This window comes from Thunnus maccoyii, chromosome 12, assembly GCF_910596095.1.
Source record: "Thunnus maccoyii chromosome 12, fThuMac1.1, whole genome shotgun sequence".
Lineage (NCBI taxonomy): Eukaryota > Metazoa > Chordata > Actinopteri > Scombriformes > Scombridae > Thunnus > Thunnus maccoyii.
This window is the reverse complement of record NC_056544.1, coordinates 12760669-12782877: the sequence shown is the minus strand read 5'-3', so window position 1 is coordinate 12782877 and position 22209 is coordinate 12760669. Positions and strand designations below refer to the sequence as shown.

At 41.4% G+C, this 22209-nt stretch overlaps 1 protein-coding gene across 3 annotated transcripts in view; it reads right to left on the bottom strand.

Annotated features, from left to right (window-relative positions):
- Positions 1–22209, bottom strand: part of LOC121908502 (protein unc-13 homolog A-like) — a 33219-nt gene that overhangs the window by 9888 nt on the left and 1122 nt on the right. For 2 of the 3 annotated variants that reach the window (XM_042428567.1, XM_042428568.1), the window contains exons 2-28: positions 18895–18924; positions 18561–18660; positions 17150–17267; positions 16826–16949; positions 16082–16152; positions 15905–15959; positions 15436–15465; positions 13590–13803; positions 11393–12493; positions 11152–11254; positions 8583–8626; positions 7649–7727; positions 7088–7093; positions 6909–6983; positions 6572–6791; positions 5590–5817; positions 5354–5495; positions 4946–5115; positions 4656–4771; positions 3861–4024; positions 3551–3704; positions 3179–3247; positions 2773–2862; positions 1374–1508; positions 945–1072; positions 375–460; positions 81–207 (exon numbers count right to left, since the gene is read on the bottom strand). In XM_042428567.1, coding sequence (XP_042284501.1) covers positions 81–207; positions 375–460; positions 945–1072; positions 1374–1508; positions 2773–2862; positions 3179–3247; positions 3551–3704; positions 3861–4024; positions 4656–4771; positions 4946–5115; positions 5354–5495; positions 5590–5817; positions 6572–6791; positions 6909–6983; positions 7088–7093; positions 7649–7727; positions 8583–8626; positions 11152–11254; positions 11393–12493; positions 13590–13803; positions 15436–15465; positions 15905–15959; positions 16082–16152; positions 16826–16949; positions 17150–17267; positions 18561–18660; positions 18895–18924 — 3979 coding nt within the window. Of the gene's footprint in view, positions 1–80; positions 208–374; positions 461–944; positions 1073–1373; positions 1509–2772; positions 2863–3178; positions 3248–3550; positions 3705–3860; positions 4025–4655; positions 4772–4945; positions 5116–5353; positions 5496–5589; positions 5818–6571; positions 6792–6908; positions 6984–7087; positions 7094–7648; positions 7728–8582; positions 8627–9042; positions 9091–11151; positions 11255–11392; positions 12494–13589; positions 13804–15435; positions 15466–15904; positions 15960–16081; positions 16153–16825; positions 16950–17149; positions 17268–18560; positions 18661–18894; positions 18925–22209 lie in introns of those variants that run through there. The other variant, XM_042428569.1, reaches the window with a different exon arrangement.

Below are 22209 nucleotides of genomic sequence, written 5' to 3'. Positions count from 1 at the left end.
GAGCAGCAGTAACATGAGTCTCTGTCTCGCAGTGATAAATGTAGGAGGAAACGTTTGGATGCTTTGTAGAAAATACTCACGCAGGATATTCAGGTACATGCTTCTGGAAAGTGGGCAGCTCCTTGCAGTACTCGTTATAGAGCCACTTCACCTTGAAGTGCAAGTTCATATAATCTGCGCTTTTACACAGGCGGTTTTTCTCATGCTCTGAATATCAAAGAGAAAGAAAGAAAAGTCCCACTTCATCAGCACTACTGCGCTCTCTGTCATGTATTCTCTCAACATTTCTTTGAACATACATTCCCCAACACAAACTAAAGTCACGTGTCCCCTTTTCCAGGCATCATCTCCACCCCTCTAACACAGAAACTGACCTTCCATGGCGTATTTCATATCTTGTGCAAACATATTCCACATGACCTCAGCGCTGATCTTGCCCACGTTCAGTTCCTGGGGAAACCTGTGAGAGGCAGCACAGTGCTCAGACCTAAAACCAGCTATGCATGCAGTAATGGTGCTGTATTATTTAATAAAATAACCCAGACTTATTTTTATGTAATTCCATTAGTATTTCCTCTGTATTTCTAAAACACCTACACTAAGAAGAAAGCCAGTGAGTCCATTTGAATTAACAGTGAAGTATAAATTAACCATTTTAAGTGCCAAACACACCATCTATACACACAGGCTAAATGTTTACTGTCAGTTCACATTATGAGAACAAATACAGCAATATAACACAGAAAAATAGTGTTGTTGATATGGCAACTTAGATACTGTAAATAATGCTATGACACTCTCATATTCTACCACTTTGCATTTTTTCTTTATATAATTCACACACAGCTGTTGACTGATAATGCCTTGAAATTTCTGCTGCTGTCTCTGCATGATAAACATCAACAAAAACAGAGAACGTTGGTACAGTATGAGCAGAGACTCACTGATTAAGGCAAGGAGTGTAGGAGTTTTTGTCTTCCTCTATGATGGAAACGATGAGCGTGATGAGCTTTGACCAGAAGTCCAGGTTTTTGATGCTGGGACCCTGCTCATCTGGAGGGACTGCCTTTGACTGGAGACAAAAGTGGGTGATGGTTTCACTCCTTTATATTAATAAAAATGACAACAGCTGTATTCTTCAGCTGAAATAGTTTTTAAATGGTCCAGAAATGTGCTTCTGCCAAGCTTGGAGATTAAACTTACAACGTTAAAGGATAAAAGTGCCTTTTTTTTTTTAGTATTTCTTAGTAGTAGTGTACTGACAGCACAAGAGCTACACTAAAGAACATGAAAACTGCAATGGGAACATCTGCAAACACACAAATACAGTTTGTTTGCTTTACACATACACACACACACACATGCGGTCTTACAGGGTCTGTTTGGTATTCCCTGTTGTAGAGGTCGTGGCAGTTGTTGAAAATGTACTCATAGGTGGAGTTGAGACAGGCTTTTACACAGTCCTTCACCACCTGGCTCGCCCTGGGGGGACTCTGAAGCTCCTGGACCTGAACACAAATGTTACACAACGAATGGTTCAAAATAACTCAAAATGCTGTCAGACACACACATTCTCAGCAGGAATGATCTCTCTCTCTTTTTTTTTTGAAATTCTGTTTTAATTGGCTTATATCAAGGCGCATAAAAACAATGTAATCATTCTCATAGGACTTTATCTATCCAAGACTTCTGTAAAACACAGATGTAACAGAAGGTAATAAGACTGAGTTAAAATAGATAAAACAGAAGCAAATAGGGACCAATAATGAAAATAAAAATACAGGTGTAAAAATAGAAAATTAAATGCAAAATAGAAAACTAAACTTAAATAAATACAACCAGAATGTTGTGGTGTATCTTCATGATACTCAAATCACAAAAAAGGGTAAGAAAAAATAAAACGACAAAAAAATTCATATTAAACAAATGATAGTCATACAGGTGTAATGTATCCAACCTTCCCATCTTTTCAAATAATAGAAAAAGTCATTTTTTCCATCCTGAAGATGTCATCAATAATGTCAATCCAATCATCCACTGTAGGTATTTCTGGTTTTAGCTGCTTTCTAGTAATGGCTTCCCTGCCAGCTGCACTTAGAATCTGAAATAGATATCTGACATAAGAGGTAACATCTTCTGATGGCATGGTGCCCAAATACAGGGTCTCTAGTTTAAATAGAATGTCCACCTGGAGGTTAGGGTGCTTTTTGCAGAACTTTATGAATCTCCTGCCAGAGAGGAATTAATAATGGGCAAGACCAGAATATATGATAATGATTTGCCTCGGAGAACCCACACTGTCTCCAGCAGTTGGAAGATTTGGTATAATGACTCTTTTGAACTGGAGTAATGAGGAACCTAATGAGGTTTTTCCAACAAAACTCTGTTATACCTAGGTTTATCTCAGAGGGAATTTAACCATAAACTCACTGAACTGCATAAACTGCACCAACATATATAACACCCTTACATACACAGACACACATATAGGCACACACACACACACACACACACACACACACACACACACACACACACACACACACACAGAGTTTCATGATAATAGCTTTAGTTTGGATAGGATAATGTTAAGCTGACTCTCAGTTTGGGCCTCAGGCTACTTTCCAGAAAGTGCTGGAAATTTGAACCATGTTTGTTTTGAAGTTTGGTTAAAAGAAAAGAAAAGAAAAGAAAAGAAAAGAAAAGAAAAGAAAAGAAAAGAAAAGAAAAGAAAAGAAAAAAAGGAGGTCAGTTTCTTTCACCCATTCTTACCTTCATCCTGAAGAATGTGATGCTTGTCAGCAGGTCGACAGTAGACTTGAGGTCTTGGAGTCTTTCAGGACTGCTGGCAGGGAAATTATTCTGAAAGCACATTCACAAACACATTGAGACGATTAGAAAAAATGCACAAAAAATGTTTCTAAATGCTTTCTTTGCTTAAGGTATTAAGGCCATGAAAGTAAATATTAGCAGTGAGCACTGCAAGATGACAGCATCATTTTCATCTTCGTCCCAAAACAGAGAGCAAGCGTTTCCATATGTGATCACACAGAAGTGGCACAAACAAACGTGGCCAGCAAGAGACTGTTAATAAACAGCACTTGTGAGACGTGTATCGGCATGTAATTCAGAATCTAGTTGTTCAGCAGGTGTTGTAATAGAGAGAAGCAGTCAGTACCCGGTACATGGACAGGTCGATCCTCAGGGAATTGTGAAGCTGATCCAGTAGTTTGACGAACCTCTCCTTCTAAACAAGAGAAAGACACAAAAACAGAACAAACCACTTAGAAATACTTCACAGCTAACAGATTATTTGCTACCATTTGACTATACAAACCCAAAACTGGATCTGACAAAGGCCAGCTGATTGGATGTTTGGAGGGGTGGGCTGGGCCACATTACACTGACTTTCATCTACAGCCCCAGAGCAAACACAGTTTTTAAGAGTACTATGATCTTCTCAAGAGATAGAAGATAACGGCTTTTCTAGAATATAGTTACATCAATGGAGAAGGGACAAAATATTACTGTATTTTTTTTAGGGACTTACGCCAAAGTTTGATGCAGCAAATCTGTCCGAGGCAGAAACATTGTTGGAGGACTGCGTGGTGTGGGCGTAGTAAGCGTTGATGTTGGCGAGCAGGGTGCTCATCACGGCTGGCACTCCTGGGCACATGTACTTAGATGACAAGCAGGCGAAGTGGCTGTTGGATGGAAATGGCAAACAGAGCATTCAGTACATTTACTAGCTCTTAAACCTTTATATTGACAAATAAAGAAACAATACATTTAATTTGATTTGATCTGCCTTATTTAATTTCTAAAAGTTCGACATTCAGAACAATCTTTGTAGTACTGACGTCATGGCCTGGTAGATGGACTCGACTCCGTATCGCATGGCGAACTCATCGACTATCTCCTGAGCGGTCTCCTCAAAATACACCTTCCAGGCATCGTCCCCTTTGGCATCAGGGATCTTTACTACGCCGCCATTCTGCTCCTCAGTGGTGTATTGGAACAGGTGCTGAAAGTAGAGGAAGAGGACATATACGTGTATGTCAGTCTACATCTTTAGTTAACATTAGTATTTACAGCACAGATACGTTTTGGGCTGATATGAACTAATCTTTGGAACTACTATTATAAGCATTGATGTTTAGACAGACAGAAGCTTTTAGTTATATGACCTTATAATCTCATAACCCCACAACTGCAACAGGAATAAACTGGGACCCAATTTAGAATATCTATGTTTGAAATTGTGAAGTTGTCTATACTGTAGGACATGTTAAGAGACTCATACGAGACATGGTGTCCATGTAATTATGTCCTGCATCCAGGAGCCTTGTATCTGTACTGTACGTCGGTGTAGAATGGTTCAATAATTACAGTCGATTACTAATGATGGCAACTAAAATTTGCTTCTTTTTTTATAATAGGAAGGAAATTTTCTCAGAGGATACAGACAGAAACAGAAAATTAACAAGGTGATTGATTGTGTAAATGTGAAACCCTGAATTAAATTGACTAGAACTAATTAACTCAGAACAGTAAGTTGCTCTTGCATCTTTAATGTTTTATTTCCAGTTATTTCAGGTGTAAATAATAAGAATGAGGTTACAAAGATTTCCACCAGATGTCCAAACAAGACTGACCTCATGTAGACAGGTGTACTGGACATGGTAAGGAGCCACCGTCTCCTCTCCTTTGATCTCCACACTTATGTGCATCCGGATGGCTCCTGACACAGCAGACTTATCTGTTCGCTTGTCTGTCAGATGAAAGTAAGATATACATGCCTCCTTAGTTGGCTGAAATACGCTCTATCTACAACAGACAAGGACTTCAGTTATCTGTTTCTTGTTCTGTTATCTCTGTGTGACTCGCTGCTCCTCTCATCCGTCTCTAATTCTCCATTGCCTTTCCTCTTATCTGGAGAACTCACCTAGGTTGTACCAAACGTCCATCTCCCCGCTCAGAGTGCGGACTTCAATGATGGTTTGACCCAGGAAATCATCGCTCTCACGTTTGAACCTCTGTTTCACACGAGACTTGATGTCGTCATCCTCATCCCACACGCGAACCTTGATGCGGTCAGACGAGTTGTGGCATTCGCTGGATGGGGCACAGACAGAAATTGTTAGCAAGCAAAAAAAAAGTCAACAACTGTGGAGCAGTAGTTGTTGTGGTTGACAACATATCTTGATGTCTGGTGACACAAAAATTTTCTTCTAGAAAAGCAAATTAAATGTTGGCACAAGGTTTAGAAAGCTTGGTTGCCTTAAATCAATTTTAGCATATAACCCTAAATACATTTGAAAAGGTTATAGACAAGCCTCATACTGTTACTCACAAGTGGAAGTTCTCTTCCCAGACTGGGTTGAGGTTGCCGTAGATGGTCTTGGTCCTCTTCTTGGTCTTACCCACTTGGACAGTGACATACGGGTCGCTGGATCCTGTTTTGTCTTTAGCCTGCAGGCCCTGGGCACAGACCACTAAGGATAAGAAAAAGAAAGGCATTAAAACAATGACCCTTCCAGCTGTTTGATAAGATACATTTATTTGGAAAACTGTCTTAGTGTGTCTCACCAGTGATGCTGATCTTTGCTGACCACTTGGAGGTCCCGTCAAGCACGCTCTGCTTGATCTGTTTCATGTGCGTAGCATGTGTTGCTTTGTCAAGGCCGAACACTTCCTGGATTTGCTCAAAGATCTCTGGTTTGTTCCTCTCTCGGATCTTCATGCGGTCCTTCAGGACCATGATGATGTTCTGGGTTCGGTCCTCTGCCCCATGCTTGGAGCTCTTCTCCGCAGCCCCTGATGAGACAGATGGGTGATGAGGGGGATGTACAGTAGGAAGAATAGTTAATAGTGTGCAATATATTCAAGGCAATATGGCTCATAGGTCCAACAGCTTATCTCCTGTTTCCCTGCAATACATCTCTTTAAAACTGAGTGCCAAGTTTAGATAGCACCAGATCAATTTTGAACGTCTTTGACATTTCTTGGCCAGGGATCAAACACCAAACCTCCCAATATTATGGCGGAAACTGTATCCACTTAACCACTGATCTGGTCAGGAAAAAGTAGATAGTCTTAGTATAAAAGACCAACAGATGTTTTTGGCACCAAGATCTTACCAGACACTTTGGAGACAGGAGACAGATGAATTATGCATTACATAGATTGACTCCAAAATCAGTATGGGAATTGGATAAGCCACCCCTTGTGGAGCTGAATTAGACAAAGTAGTAAGGATGCAAAGGCTATGGGTAGAAGTGAGAGAGGAGAGAGGCAGGGGTATGACAGCACATTACTCATGAGATAAATTGGAAAGGAAGAGGGAGGAGAATGTGAGAGTGGATAGAGGACAAGAATAATGGGATGTCAATCGGGCAGAAGGATACAGAGGAGGAGCTAAAATAGGATTGGGTTTGTGTGGAGGTCTAGGTGTATGTATACCTTAGTAAAAATAGATGCATATATTTAATAGTGTGCGTTTTTGTATATGTGTGCATGTAAAAAAACATGCTGCACATGAGCATCCAGGTATCAAAACATTGATGCTTACTCTGCAGACAGTCGGCATTCAGCAGATCCTGGCACTTTTCGTGGCATTTGACACCGCACTCAGAGCAGCGCATGCCTTGCCGGGCGATACCCCACAGCAGCCCCTCACATTCGTAGCAGTAGGTGGGGGTGGTGGCTGTCCACACTTCAAAGTTGTGTGGGGTAGTGGAAGAGATGGGGTAGATCAGAGCCTGCAGGGTCTTTTTATAAACATGACTCTTCTGCAAAAGACACAGAGAAAAGAATGTGTATTGTATAAGAAAAGTGTCATAGATACTGAGTAGATGTTGGAGAATCCTAAACAGAACTGTGAAACAAACTGAGATGAAGAAACCCACCAGCTCCTCATTGCCCAGAGTGGTGGAAGCCATGGCCGAGGTGATCCCAGCTTTTCGAGAGTTCTGCACTAGAGACTGAAAACAAGAGGGCAAAGATGAAAGTTTCATTTTTTAATGTGAGTAAGAGTGTGACCTTCAAATTAATATTCAATACCTGTCAGGGATAGACAGGCACTTACCATCGCCTGATGTGGCAAAGCAGTGATGAAACAGAGAAGAAGGGGAAAAGGAAAAAGAAACAGATATCATATTTTAGGAATTTCTGACAATGAGGTGTACAAGCCTTTAGGATACATTGTGTATGTGTATGTGCATGCGCCTATGCAGCTGACATAGTATTCCCTAACCTCTAGAAGAAACAATGTTACTATATTGATTGATTACTGTAATTACATTAACACCACAGATATTCCAGCATTTAATTTATCAAGTGACAACAAGTGAGGCATGTGACACAGTCAGGGGGAAGGGGTGACAGAAATCAACATGGGTAGCCTTTCTGTGTATATTCTCTGTGGCTTATAGATATAGGGTATACTGGGAAGTAAGGAAAGTTATGTTTAGTTGTTTTCAGAGTATAAAGTATAAAGCATAAGTGGGAGGCATATAAATATTTGTTCTGAAATAGAGTGAGATTCAGAGTAAAATAAAGACTGCAACTAAAATGATTCTATGGCATGATTGATCTATACTGTGTGTGTGTGTGTGTGTGTGTGTGTGTGTGTTCATATATATCTCACCAGATCTCTGACAAGAGGAATGGCTTTTCTCTTGCGAAGGTCCGGCATGCTGTCAATACTGTAGAGTGCACCTCCCATCCTGAATACAAAAAGTAACAACCATTATATATTCAAATATATGTTCATCAATATGTACAGTTGGTCAGTGTATTAAATGTAATTCAAATATTAGCATATATGTACACATGTTCTGGAAATGTACAAGCATACAGAAATTTTGGAGAGAAGTGTAAGATGATCACATTTTCAGTACTGACAGCTAAGATTAACGGTGCAAAAAATAAACATAATGCACGACTAAGTGGAATAGTGTTGCATACTGCAGAAAGATTATCTTTAACGTTTGGATTTCTAAAGATTCATACACTTCAATAAAAAGATGTGATAAAAAAATTCTTACTTTGAGTTAATGTTATGTTACTAAGAGGTAAGTGTAATTCCCTCAATCATTGTTTCTATTGCCACTCCACCTGTTCTCAAGGACTTTACTTGAGAGTTTAATTACACAGGCTGCCTCGTCTCAAATAGTAGGAATGACACTCCATACACCTGGGTATAATTGCTAGGTTTCTATTTGGCTAACTTAGCACTTCTTCAGTATGCAGCCTCAGTTCTACTCTCAGGTCTGCCTCATCTATAAATGACCTGCCAGCTAAGTCAGGGCAGCCCACCGCCGCTCAATACTCACTGGCCAAATGCCATAAGCTGAATGAGCCTGTGGATCAGAATAAATAGGATGGAGGATTCCCGGACTAAAGAAGGGCATTTTCAATCTGAAGCAGCACTGGTGGTTTCCATGATGATCTGAGATATTTTAATTGCGTTTAAATTCAAGAGTTTTCGCTGATTATAGCTTCACTAATACACTGTGTAATTTATTGTGTTTCATGTAAGAGAAATTTAATTTGTTGAGCAACAGACAGTGGCCACTCACCCTCCTTTACCAAACCACAGTGAATTGGAGTTCTCTCCCCGAGCCTAATAGAGAGAAAAATGGATGTCAGATGAGAAAACAAACAATTTAATGTTTGACCCTGCAGTCTTCTCTAGTCTTAATTCTGTATATGATAAGGATACATCACTGGACTGAGAGTTATCTGAGAAAAAAAATATTATTCAATAAATGTTATTATTGATGTCACTAAAAACACAAAAACTGTTATGCAACTATGCATAAAAAGGTTTGTGAATCCAAATATGTATTTGGAGGATCAGAAACAGTGTGGCTTATAATCAGAATGGATGACAGCTCCTTAAAGATATAGAAAAGATCAAATTGTTGTGAAGATGAATGAGTGGTGTGACGGTGCCTGTTTACAAGATATCTGTTGCGTGTATTATCATTGGCCAACATTTCCTTCTTTCTCTCGAGCAACCAATCAGTTTGTACCTACCTGTCAGCATGCTCCAATGATGGCCGAGCAAAGTGCATGTGAGTGTCACTATGGCAATGACATGAAACTGGAAAGAAAACAAAGCGGGTCGGCACAAACAAACAAACAAAAAAAAGGACAAAGGAAGGGAAGCCAAGTGTACATGTACAAAAAAAAGGCAACGTGACATACATCAACATAAACAATGAAGCAAGTGATTAATTTTCTGCACAACTGAATTCAAAGGCAATGAATAGCAACATAATATGTGGATAAAATATGCAAGTGAAAACTGATCAAGCAAAACTAAATGTGCACAATTAAATCAAGCAGTAAGTGTATGGGGCTGGAACAGTGACAGTTAAATTTTGGCATCGTAAATAACATTTGGCATTGAAAACAAAACCGGAACTGAAAAAGGAAACATTGGCATTGAAATGCTTGTATTGGAAAAAGTTGTATTGGCACTGAAATAAGTATTAGCACTGAAAAAAGTTTCACTGAAAAATAAAACACGGGCATTAAAAAAATTACAATCTTATTATCTTATTTAATTTTCATATTTTTGGCTGGACTGGCCTCGTACCAGCTCTATAACCCTGAATGTCTGTTGTCACTGACACACTGAGTCACTGACTGACTGAGTGATGGAGTTATACCATTGGTCAGCTGGCCAAGTGTTTGAGTTTCTCCACTGGTCATTGCTCTTTCAGAATGAATCGGCGCAAACAGTTTCAATTACGTACACAGGGAGCGTTTACAGCGGAGCCCCTGATCGGACATAAGTTTTAAAAATACACATTTACCGACCGAATCGTCTCACATGGAGGCTCCGACACTGACAGGACCCCCAACCTGCAGCTACAAAGAGATGCGATGGATCCATTTTATCAGCCTGCATGGCAGCTAGCAGCTAGTTAGCATGGCTAGCATTGTTAGCATAGCCTTACCATGCTGTGTGTAGCCAATAGACTGTATAAAATTAAGGTGTAACCGCCATCTCTCCGGTTTAACAGCACTGTGCTGGGCAGGTGACAGGTGTGTTTATGGTGTTTATGTGTTCTGAAAGACGTCAGCGTGGATATAAAGTCACACCGCTGACGGACTATTAGCCCAGCCTGCTAATCCTATATAAACATATGGATGAGAGCATATGTTTACAGACCACAGATAGAAACAGATGAAAGCAGGGCGAGTTAACAGATATTTAAAATAGTTATAATTAAAATTTTTAAAAGTTCTCTTTCAAATCAAACATCCCAAGATATGAGTGGAAAGCAATGTTCTTGCAACTGCATTTATAACCTTTTTTTTTACCCAAATGTTTATAGACACTAACACTGAATATCCCTGTAACAAATTGGCCACAATTTCGCACATTGACATAAACGGTCCAGCCATATACTAGGTTTTGACCTAGTCTTGTTTGCATTATGATGTCTGAAGAGGAAATCTGAAGATTGACATTGAAAAACACATCATAATGCAAAAAACATAAAAATAAAATAAGATAATAAGATTGTAAGATTGTCATTTTTTAATGCCTGTGTTTTGTATTTCAGTGTAACTTTTTTCAGTGCCAATACAACTTTTTCCAATATAAGTGTTTCGATGCCAATGTTTCCTTTTTCAGTTCAGTTATTGTTTTCAATGCCAAATTTATTTTTGATGCCAAAATTTAACTGTCACTGTTCTAGCCCCATATAGGTCAGGCAGTCATACAGTCATGTGGTGTTGCACCAAAATAAAATAAAAAGCTTGCTGTCTGTCAAGCCATTGGTATTTTCATTTTAGGATAACCACAAGGTATCAATTATAGAATATGAAACACATTACTGCTTTCTGGTGTAGCTTAAAACACTATCAAAATAGAACTCAGGAAGATACTGTATGTACCCTGTCTTTGCACATAAATAATGCACAACACATACATATTTCAAAGACTTGGTAGACAGTTTTAGAGTCTCTTGAACTTACATATATCTTTTTAAATTGCAGTTATGGCATTGAGGATGGAGCTGAAGCAGTCCTTCAACTCTGGGACTTGGACTGGATTATTGTGGAGAACTGGACTGGAATTTGGACCAAGGGTGGGGTTTAAACCATACTTGGATATACTTGTGCACTTACCTCCCGAAGCTGTTCCAAGACCTTGTTGTAGAGTCTTAGCCAGTTCTCTTTGGCCCTGACTGCTGGATCCACTGGCTCTTTGGGCTCCTCTTTGACTGCAGGACTAAAATAAAAAACATTTTTGGCACAAATAAAAAGCTGACACATTTCTTAGATTTGTGGTGGACATGTTTCTCTTCTAGTCTATTTTTGTTGCTGATTTAGTTTATTGATCTGATTCCCTTTCAACCTTCACTCCTACCTCTCAGGAGGCATCTCTATTTCCTCTATTGGCGTCGGCGGTCTGCTCTCTTCAATGTGTTCCTCCTCCTCCTCCATGGGGAACTTTTCTTCTGGCTGGGCAGGGGGTGTCCTGGGCTCCTTCTCCAACATGTTTTCCTCCTCTAGCCAAGGCTCTTCTTCCAGCTGGAGGGCCTGGTCCTGAGGGGCAGCTGACTGTGTGGTGGCAGGACCATTTGATAGGGACTGAGGCTGTGCAGACGATGGGGTCTGTTGGGAGGAAGGGCCCATGGCAGTGGAGGGGGGCTGGGAGGCTGAGGCAGCCATGGTGGCTGGGTGGGATGGTGGGACAGCGTTGGCTGCAGCAGAATGGTGTTGTTGAGATGTAGCTGAGGCTGGGGGGTGAGACTGGGCAGGCTGGCCGGTGGGAACAGAAGACAGGAAAGTAGAAGCCAAGCCTGTGACTGCAGCTGTTAGAGGTTTGGCCATTGAGAAGAAGGAAGTGGCAGACGGGGCAGCCTGTGGCGGAGGCTGTGTTTGGGGCTGGGGCTGCTTAGGTGGTTGGACTGTTTGTTGACCAGAGGGAGGCTGTGCTGCAGGGGCCATGCCAGGAGGATGAGCCTGGTTGGACGTTTGGCTAGAGGGTTGAGTGGGGGGCTGCTGTTGGTGTAAGGAGGACTGTTTCTCTAGTGGAGGTCTGGAGCTGGGAACATCAAGAGTTGGAGGGGCAGTTGATGTCGGGGTGGGAGTGAATGGAGGCTCCATGTCTTCACTGAGTGTACCATCCAGATTGTACAAATCTTCATCGTCGTACATCATCTCGTCATCCTCATAGAGGCCCTCCTCTTCTCCCTCATACAGTCCTCCATCATCCTCCTCGTACAGGGCTGCCTCCTCACCTCCGTCTTTGCTGTAGCCGCCCTCATCGCTGTACGCCCCCTGAGTCTCATCAGGGTCCCAGTCGGGAGAGCCCTTACTGTAGCTAACCGATGAGTGGCAAGAGTGGTAGGAGTCGTTTTCATCATAAGGGTCCCTCTCTCCGTACTCACCACCATAGTCCTCCTCACTCAGCTGACTACTGCATCGACTCAACTCTGCAGATGATGCATAGCTCCCTGTGGGACTAAAAAGCAGAAGAGAAGAGAAGAGACTGATTATAAAAGCACTAAAGAGGGATACAGTTTTGTAATGAAGATAGAGACACTTTCATTAAGGTTATTTTTACCTATACACTAATAAACAAGTACACATGTGTAAAATAAATAGTTTACCCTCCCTTTGTGGACCATAATCTCAAAAATGCTCACAGAGCACTTAGAGTATGGCCTGTGCACGTTGTACTCTACTTGACAGCCTTACTAAAAACCTTTTCTACATGTCTTAGCGTGCTGCTGATGGCTAATCGATGAAAAGCACTGGGGATACAAGAATACCAGACAAGCAGCGAGAAATAGAGCAGAACAGAAAGGTGAGCGGGCTCCAGAAAGCTGACAAAAGAAAAAGAACAAGCATCCAGAAATGCAACAAACAGGGAAAAAGTATTTATACTCCTTGATGAATGGGGCTATTAAAAACAGAATAGAGGCACAGAAAGGAAGGAGAATGGATGGGGGAGAGGGAGATAGTGAAGACAGGAAAGAAAGGAGGAGATGAAGAAGAATGGGCGGGCTGGTGGAGAGGTTGCCCTGTCCAATACACTCACACAAGCAGCTAATCTTATGTGCAGTATTGAACATTAGATTGCAAGTTGAATAATTCATAAAGCAAGAGGTAGAGGGCTGCGTGGTTACATTCCCAGTCTATGCGAAATATGTCAATTAACACTGAGAAATGTAACAGTATTGTAAACAACTTTGAAAGATAAATAGCATTTGGTCAGCACGATCTGTTGAAGGCTCGCATATGCACATACTGCATGGCAAAATATATTCATTCAATAATGGATGAGCTAAACCTCAGCATAAACGCCAGCAAAAATTCTGTCTTTAACTTCTTCCTTAAACTAATTCTGTTTCACTTCAAGTCATCACCACTCTTACATACAGTGTTAGATGATCAAGGGATTAGTCCATCAACATAAAAAATAACTGAAATAATCATCAATTTTTGTTCGACAAATTTCTGAACATTTATAGATATATAAACAGGTATATACAGATAAATCGCTAATGAGCATAATAATTACTTACAGCTCTAATAATACTAACGCAAGCACACACCTGACAGTCCTCTGATGGTTGTAGTCGAGGTCGTGGCTGTTGGTCGAGCGTGGGTAAGAGAAGCTTCTGGAGTTGCGGTGCTGGTGGCTGATGGGATACTGGTGGACAGAGGCGTTGGGCTGGGATGTGCTGTAGTATGGAGGGGGGATGCTGTTACTGGTTTCACTGCGATAGTCGCTGTCCCTGTCATCCACGGCGCTGTCTGGGTCCTCATCTACACAGAGGGACATGCGCACATTCTTGTTATGTCCATCAACTGAGAGTACAGCAATAAAAGACAGGGGAACGTTTGGGATTTTTAGGAAATAAAAGAGAAGAGAACATGAAAGTGATGATTCCAATCGACCATATCTCGTAGCACAGAGATAAGGAGCACTCATCAGTACTGAACCAATCTTTTAGTAATATGGTAATTATAGATAATATAAATGAGTTGGCAGCGTGCTACTGCTTTCAGACCCATATAGGTCATTCAGAGTACATCCATACATGAAACACACAATGAAGATCATCAGTGGCTTGGTTCTCATTTCCATCGTAACTGAGCATAAATCCACTCCTGCTAAGGAGAGGCTTTATTTTTCTGTGCTGTCCATACATAAGAGATTAACATCCCACAGGGAAGTGATGAGAGACTTTAACAGTGCTGAATCAGTCAAAAGTGAAACCAGCTTCTATTAATCATTCATCATTATCCATCATCTTCTCTCGCACTCTGACGATGGTGGCCGCTGCATCACTTACACCTTCATCTTCATCTGTCTGGGCGTGTAAACACTAATTAAAGGCATCGAACTTTGTTTCTCACTTCAACCGTGTCCCCACATGTCCCTCTCTCTCACTCACTTCACCGGCTCTGCATCTATCATTACCCCCCTGCTCTTTCCTATTTCCTCTGAGTGAACAGAGATGAGATGAATTGCTGCAGCAATGTGGGTGAGTCTGACAGACTTATATAAGACCATCTGCTAATCACAGCAAGAGAGAAAATTTTATATATTTAGACGGGGGAAAGAAATAGATGAGCAAATGAGATAGAAAGATGGACATATGGGACCTTTTTGCATATTTACATATATCCAATGAATGTATGCATGTACTATCAGTATCTATGTGCAGTACATACAGTACAGTCCACAAGTATTTTTATAGCTATATTGAATACTGGATTATCCAAATTACTCCAGAGTCCTCATTGGAACCACTTTCTCCCAAAGAAACAGTTCCCTTGAAAACTGTTGACAGTGAAGTCTGTTCATTATATTATTATGTTGCTGTTAAATTTTCTAAAAGTCATTTCTCAATGCTGTGACCCCCTTAAACAAACTTCCATTCAACTTCATTGTACTGAGGTAGCTGAAGAGATCTAAAACATGTTATCTCAAAACGTGGGCAAAAGAAGCCGTCCCTGTGGCTTAGGGGTTAAGAAGCCAACCATGATCCACAACAACCTGACTGGAGTTGAGCTGGGGACCTTTGTTGCATCTCTCTCTTCCTCATTTCCTGTCATTTCTCTATTGTCCTTAAAAAAAGGCATAAAAATCCCTAAAAATACTTTGAGAAAAATGGGCACATAAAACCAAAACTATCTCTATGGTATGGTGAGTGAGATTAGAATTGCACATATTTCCTTCAAATTATGAACAGCGCAGAAGGACAATGAAAGGGCTAGAATTTCTTCACTGTTCACTCAATATATATGTAAACGCCCTCAAATTAAAGCTGCAAGTAAGCTCTCTCTCATACTCATAGTTTCATTTCAAATCCAATCTGCTTGACTGCAAAAGAAAAACTCTCCAAATACTGTCAGACTGCACTGTATCTACAACATGTACTGTGCACTTACTTTGTTGGTCTCCCCATAGGCTCCAATTACCTGCAATGAAATAGGAGGGTTTTAGAATCGATTATGAATTAGACTGGCATCCAAACATAAACATGCATTCATGCCATTAACGCCTCAAAGTTCCCAGATGGAACTGGTGCATGGAAAGAAAGCATAGAGGGAGTGCTGAGCCTCCAAGTCTTTCCACCTGCCCCAGACAGCTGGCTCAGCAGACTGGGCCGATAGTCGAAACACAGCAGCATCCTGGAGGAGTTTGCCTCCGGACATCTGATGATACCACTATCGATCCCTTACAGTGCAGTGATCCAGGCCCTTTCCCCTCTAACACAAAACAACCCATGTGTGGTTACACACATAATGCACACGCTGAGCTAAAGCAATCTAATTACATCTCAGCAGCTAAATGGATAATTCTCTTGTTCAGCACAAACAAATGACTGGTTTGTACAAACAGCGATCGGTCACTTACAACACTGGGTTCCAGGTACACGAAGGGGACGTTCCTGTTCCTCTTGGTATGAGTACTAGAGGAAGACAAATAAAAAATCATGGTATAACATAGTTATTCTCCCAATTAATCATGTTGGCATGTTCCTAAAATGTAAGGATACGCTGGGGCATTAAATCAAACAGGGTGACAGCTTACATCTTGGTCCCTCATGGCGTTGAGTTGCTCTAGTTTTTTGGCCCAGTATCGTGCCTCATCCTCAGGGATATCTGAAAACAACAAGCCAGACAAGCTCAGGCGACAAAAACAACTCTGATGCAGCTCCACCTGTGTCATTTACACTTAATTCTTAAAATATTTACCCCTGAAACTTTCTGCTTAAACATAGCTTTGTCCTGTTATAAACTCCACCCTTGTGACAACAAACTAACATAAATGAAACCATTTGAGAGTATTATTTGACCCAAATCTGACAGAGTGAACTCCAGATACTTTGGCCTGACCAGAACACAGTGACATTGAAAATTCACTAAGAGCCCTAAAGCCAAACCTCTATAAATAGGCCAGCTCCACAAACTGAGGAGTCAGGTGTACAGTATCGACTGGAGGAAGGGGAAACAGTATGAAAATGACACCTAATCAATGTTAAGAGGAACACAGCTTGATCACTGAGAAAGAAAGGACACAAACACTCCTCTCCCTGCCTTGCAAACATATCACTGAAAAGTGGGTTGGGTTAATTAATCAGTCAAAGATTACTGGTGTTCATATATCATTGTTTGCTGTGAAAACATACAAACATCATTTATTCAAGTCACATTTTCCTTCCCTGGAGGGTTGATGATTTCCTATAGTTTCTCATTTTCTTCTACCTATTGGCGGTTTCTGATTGTGATGTGAATATTGATTTTTCTTGTAAAAATGATGGACCTATGCTCTCACCGAGAGGCAGCTCAAAGCGCGTGTCGAGCAGCACCAGGTGGAGTGTGGGATCTTTGGTGCCACAGATCTCATTATCAGCCATGATGACCTGGGAGTCCAGTGTGAGCCACTCGCCCGGACCCTCCTACATACAGAAAGAAGAAATGAAGCTGACATGCAGAGAGAACAAATGCAGCTGACACGCAAACAACTGCAGGACAGACAGATGAGCATGACAAAAACAGGCTCATCCAGCAACAACTGCAAGTCCCCTAAGTACCACAGAGTACAGACTGTTCAACTGCAGTATTTCTCAAGAGGTGGTGGTGGTGGTTAGTGGCAAACCTCATTTGACTGTCGGATGTTATGGAGGGGAATCCACACGGTGCCCACCATGGTGTCCCAGATTAACCCTTTGTTCCACACCTCTACTGTCAGACCCAGGTCTAAGCGGTTAATTTCACTAGACAGACAGGAAAAGAGAGATAGGAAACTTCAAAATCAAGAAAAAAAGCAACTGACTTACTAATAAAGACTTTTAAGATAAAGGCTAAACACACACACAAGCTGCACAGTAATTACTTGTGGGCTTCACTGTGACAAATATAAGACACGTCTCTGTGGGAGAAAGCCTAAGAGAATTTAACATAAAGCATTTACAAGACAGCAGGAGGCAGGACAGAAAGAGAAAGAGAGTGAGGAGGATGAATGAGGGGAGGGAGGAGAAGATTGTGATGAAGGCAGTGGAGGAGGCGATTGTATCGCATGCCTGGAGGGAGAAAGTGGGAACTTTAATTAAGAAATAGGAGGACTGGATTTCCCGTCTCAGTGGTGACTCCTTTTAAGAAAAGTGCCTGTTTGATTCATTGCCGTGACTGAGGGGGCACAGTCATTTAAAGGCAGTTTGAAGGAGGGGATGAGGCTCTCTCTGCAGCCCAAACATTACATAACACAGCTTCACTGATGCAACCCCAGTACAATGCTCAACGCCTCCGAACATCATACTAATGCACAGGACTCTGCAGCCATCCCGCCTGCTGCATCCCACATGCTAAATGATTCTCACCATTTATCACCCTTATGCTGCCACACTGTCAATACACATGCTGGATCGCTCTGCATGCCAAGTACTCAGTGTTGTATAACGTTCTTGTGATTGAAGCAAGCTATCATTTCAATATTTATCGAAACACGAGCTCAAACAAACTAATTTAAAAGGCTGCTAATGACGCCTTGAGAGCTGCAATAGGAGGAGAGAGAGGGAAGAGGGAATATGGGGTGTAATATGAGGTTGAAATGGGGAGAGAATGAGGAGGAGGAGGGGGGGTTGAGCAGATGAAGATCAAGGAGCAGTGTTTAGAGGAAGCGACAGAGGAGAGGGAAGAGGGGTTGGGTAAGAGCCAAGGTTGAGAACGAGGCTGAGAGGGGCAGAAGTGCTGAGGGAGAGGAGATGAAAAAGAGGATGAGGCAGTTGTTGGAGGCGGACGTGCAGATGCGGAGAGGAAGAGCTATGTGAAACAATACAGGGATAAAGGGCACTTGGGATGGAGGAGTGAAAAGGAAGGGATGGAGAAAGGTTGATAGGAAGCAAGAGATAAAAAACAAAAACAAACACAAAAGCACTCAAGCAGCTGAAGTGGAGAGTGAGATGAGGGGATGAAAAGAGAGAACAGAGGAGCAGGCGAAATAGCAAGGGAGAGGGAGTTACAGCAAGAGAAGAAGAGAGAGTTTTGTCAGAAGATGATGAAGGACTCACAACATGAAGTCTTGCTCCCAGCTGGGCAAGTTGCCCCTGACAGCGATGGTTGTGCTCTTCACATTTTGTACCTTAAGAGTCACATAAGTGTTGAACTTCTCTGTTAAGGAAAGAAGGATGAAAACATTAGGAAACACCTGCATTAGAAAATAACAATATGTTATATTCTACATAGTAACTGACTACTCATCCCTTTAATTTCCACTGATGGCTTCAGCCAGTAATGTGTCCACAGTCTGCAACCAGCTTGTGCTTAAAGATTTATAACACATAACAGCGAGTCTCTCCCTCTGTTTGATCTACCTCTTTCTATTTTCAGGATCCCAGGTCTTACCTTGGGGTCCATCCAGCTTGGCTTTCTTCACTGTGGAAACACAGAGAGGGACAAAGTCACACACAGGAACGCCATCTGTTTTCACTTCTGAATGTTCCTGCGTCCTCTGTTCTGGCTTTTACACAGAGAGAACCGGCTATGAGAGGATGCTCGTGATACATTAAAACCCAATCTGTTAATCTTAATGAAATACATGAAACTCGTGGGGATTCAATACTATGTAGAGTTATTATTATTAGCCTATACATTTTAGACACATTTTCCAATCACAGCTGACTGCCAGAAGGTATACAGTACATATTTACACGCTACATGTCTGTCGACTCAAGGAACTGAAAATTGCAACGATGCAGATTTGGGCTAAGTGCTCTACCTTCTTTGCCATAAGGTCCAGACATGTTGGCACCAATTATGGTGGCAAAACATAGCACTGAAAAAACATGGGCAGCTGTCCCGCTGTGCTTCATCAGTGTGGGATACAAGGGCAGAAACACAAAATACAGTATACCCACATGCAAATACCACAGATTAAACAGATGAACAAAATATTTTATTTTAATATCTTTTTATTACCAAAATAGTTTTATTAAAAGGAACTATAGTTGTAGCAGATGTAGATGTGGTATAATGGCAAGTATAAAAACATTTAATTATCCTTTTTTTTTATTGCACACATCGAAATTTGAGAGTCAAAACATATCTGTTAACTCTGGAAAAGTCTTTTTTTTCTACACGCATTTAAACGAAAAATTTCCACCTTCATCAAACACGATGTGTTGGTGGATTTTTCAGTGTGCAGTTAAAACCAGGCTCTCTCGCTGCAGCACCTTTTCTACCGGCTTTGACGTAACTCACACATACATTTTTAATACTCTACTACCCGCTGCTCTCCACCGCGCACGAACATGCTAGACAACATCCCCACACCACACTGCAGGTGTATACACATCATGCACACAAACATAAAAAAAATTATATGTATTAATAAAATGCAAAGGCCATCTAAATGTGTTATATAACCAAACCTGTACCTTTATCACCTCTTGGAAAACGTGATGTGAACGCCAATTCACTTATCTCATAATAATACTCTCACTGACCATCCATGCCACAACCAATCGCCATAGTAACCACCACAAAATGAAAAGTAAAATTGCCCTGAGTCAGCAAGACACTTTTTTTGTTTCTATTTCTCATTCCTTGACTTCATCTTTCTTTCATGCAACACACACAAACTAAAGCTGCAGCTTAAGTGCCATTCTGTTACATCAGCAGGCACAGTCTCACACTCACACACACTCACTCACTCACACACACACTCACACACACTCAGCTGCAGTGACTCACTCACATGCACCTGCAGTAATGATAAAAAATATTAATCTCCTCTTCCATTCATACCTCAGAAACTTTAACTCAACACCTACTAATGTGTAGGTAGGTGCTTACATGTGTGTGTGTGTTTGCATCTTTACTTAAAATTCTGCTCTGGTATCGGCTCGACATCATTTTGATGTCAAGTTTTCAAAACAGCTGTAGCTGAAAGCCTTTCCCCTGCTGTAGCCTAAATGTGAACAGAAAATGAAATAGCTCAATATAATGTCGGGAAGACAAGAATGAAACCAAGCTACAGTATGTTTTCAGCAGTCCTTTACATTGTTTAGACAGACCACATTAACGCCTGGTTCTTGCTGTATTTTAGTGTCAAGACCGAAACAGCCGTGGAAATATATCAGTACATGAGGAGGATCAATGAAAAAGGAATTGGATTTTCGTCGGTGGAAAGCTGAAGCTTAATAATAGCACACAATCATAAATCTCTCTGACAGGGTGAGCTACGGTGAGAAATGTCCACAAGCGCCCACAAACAATATTTTGTCACAATTGCATGTATCTGAGCAGACAAGATGACCTGCAACACATACTGTACATGTAAGAGCTTATGAAACATAAACAACGTGCCTGTGAAGGGCTGTAACTTTGGATCAATTGGCTGAAATGTAGGTTATGGCTGAGTAGCCTGGATTCAGAAAAACGAGGTCAACGCTATAGCTATATATCACCATTAAATGACTTAAAGGATCTAACAAATCAAATTGTGTGTGTGGGTTTTTTTTTATTAATCAGAGGATGCAGAGCACAATCAAACCCAATCGTATATTTTCTGCAACCCCATGTTTTTGAGCAGAGACTTCACTCAGGAAGTACCTCTGACACAGCAGACACTGACTTATGGGAAGTGAGCGGATTGCCAAGAAAACCGACTCAACTGGGAATCAAGCAAACCCTTCAACTTGAACTGTCAGGGAATGTAAAATAGGAGGCGGGTGCGCTGAGTTTAGCCATGAGCCGATGACAAAATGAGGGCTGACATGATTCAGAGAGACACTGCCTTATTCCTAAGGACCATATATACACGCAGATCTGCTGTAGTCTTTGCAACTGCTGACAGAGACATTACGCTCCCTGATTTAATGTCCAAATCAAGACGAGGAGAAAACTGGATTCGAAAGTACGTTGGATATCTCCAGGAAAAGAAGCCAAGTTCTTCAGAGTTAATCTGCATCTGTGTCTGAATTCTGCTTTGTCGGCAGATGCTCTAAAGAAATGCAGCCTATTCATGAGGCACAAGCACTGTGGAGGCCAGAAATAGCTCCAGTCAGGTAAGCATGAATGATGTAACAGGAACAGAAAGGAGGCTCTCTGCCAAGTCTCGTAGTCTACGACACTGACAGCCGCAGCCACTGTTTATGAATGAATAACACTCTGGGTCTTAATGACACTTGGGACTGACTCAGAGCAGGGACAGTCAGTGGGTGGACCTGGCGGGACGGGATGAGGTGGGGTAGCATCGATAATGGGCCTGACGTATAAAAGGTGACTTTGAAACCCCCTTAACTTTCCTTTTGTCCGCATATTGCCGTTATTCCATCTCCGACAAATGTCCAGAGTACAGACACACCACAGTCATAAGTGACTGATCAGATTTAGAGCAGATTGAATTTGAAATGATTCTGCAGCATTTTTGTTAATCGATGAAATAATATAAGCCAATTTTTAAGCAGAAACACCAAAATTCCCTTGTTCCAGCTTCTCCATATCACTGTCTCATATGTTTGAGAAAGTGTCTGTCCAAGAAAGGCTCAAAATATTTAGCCTAAAAATAAACGCTTGAGGACCACAAAATCAATATTAGTGGGGTCCTTGGGTCATAATCATCTGATTACTGCGCCCTGGATGTGAAGCTGGAAGTGATGCTGCTTTATGAGTAATAACAGCAGATGCTTATTCATCGCACTGAGAGGCAACAGTGTC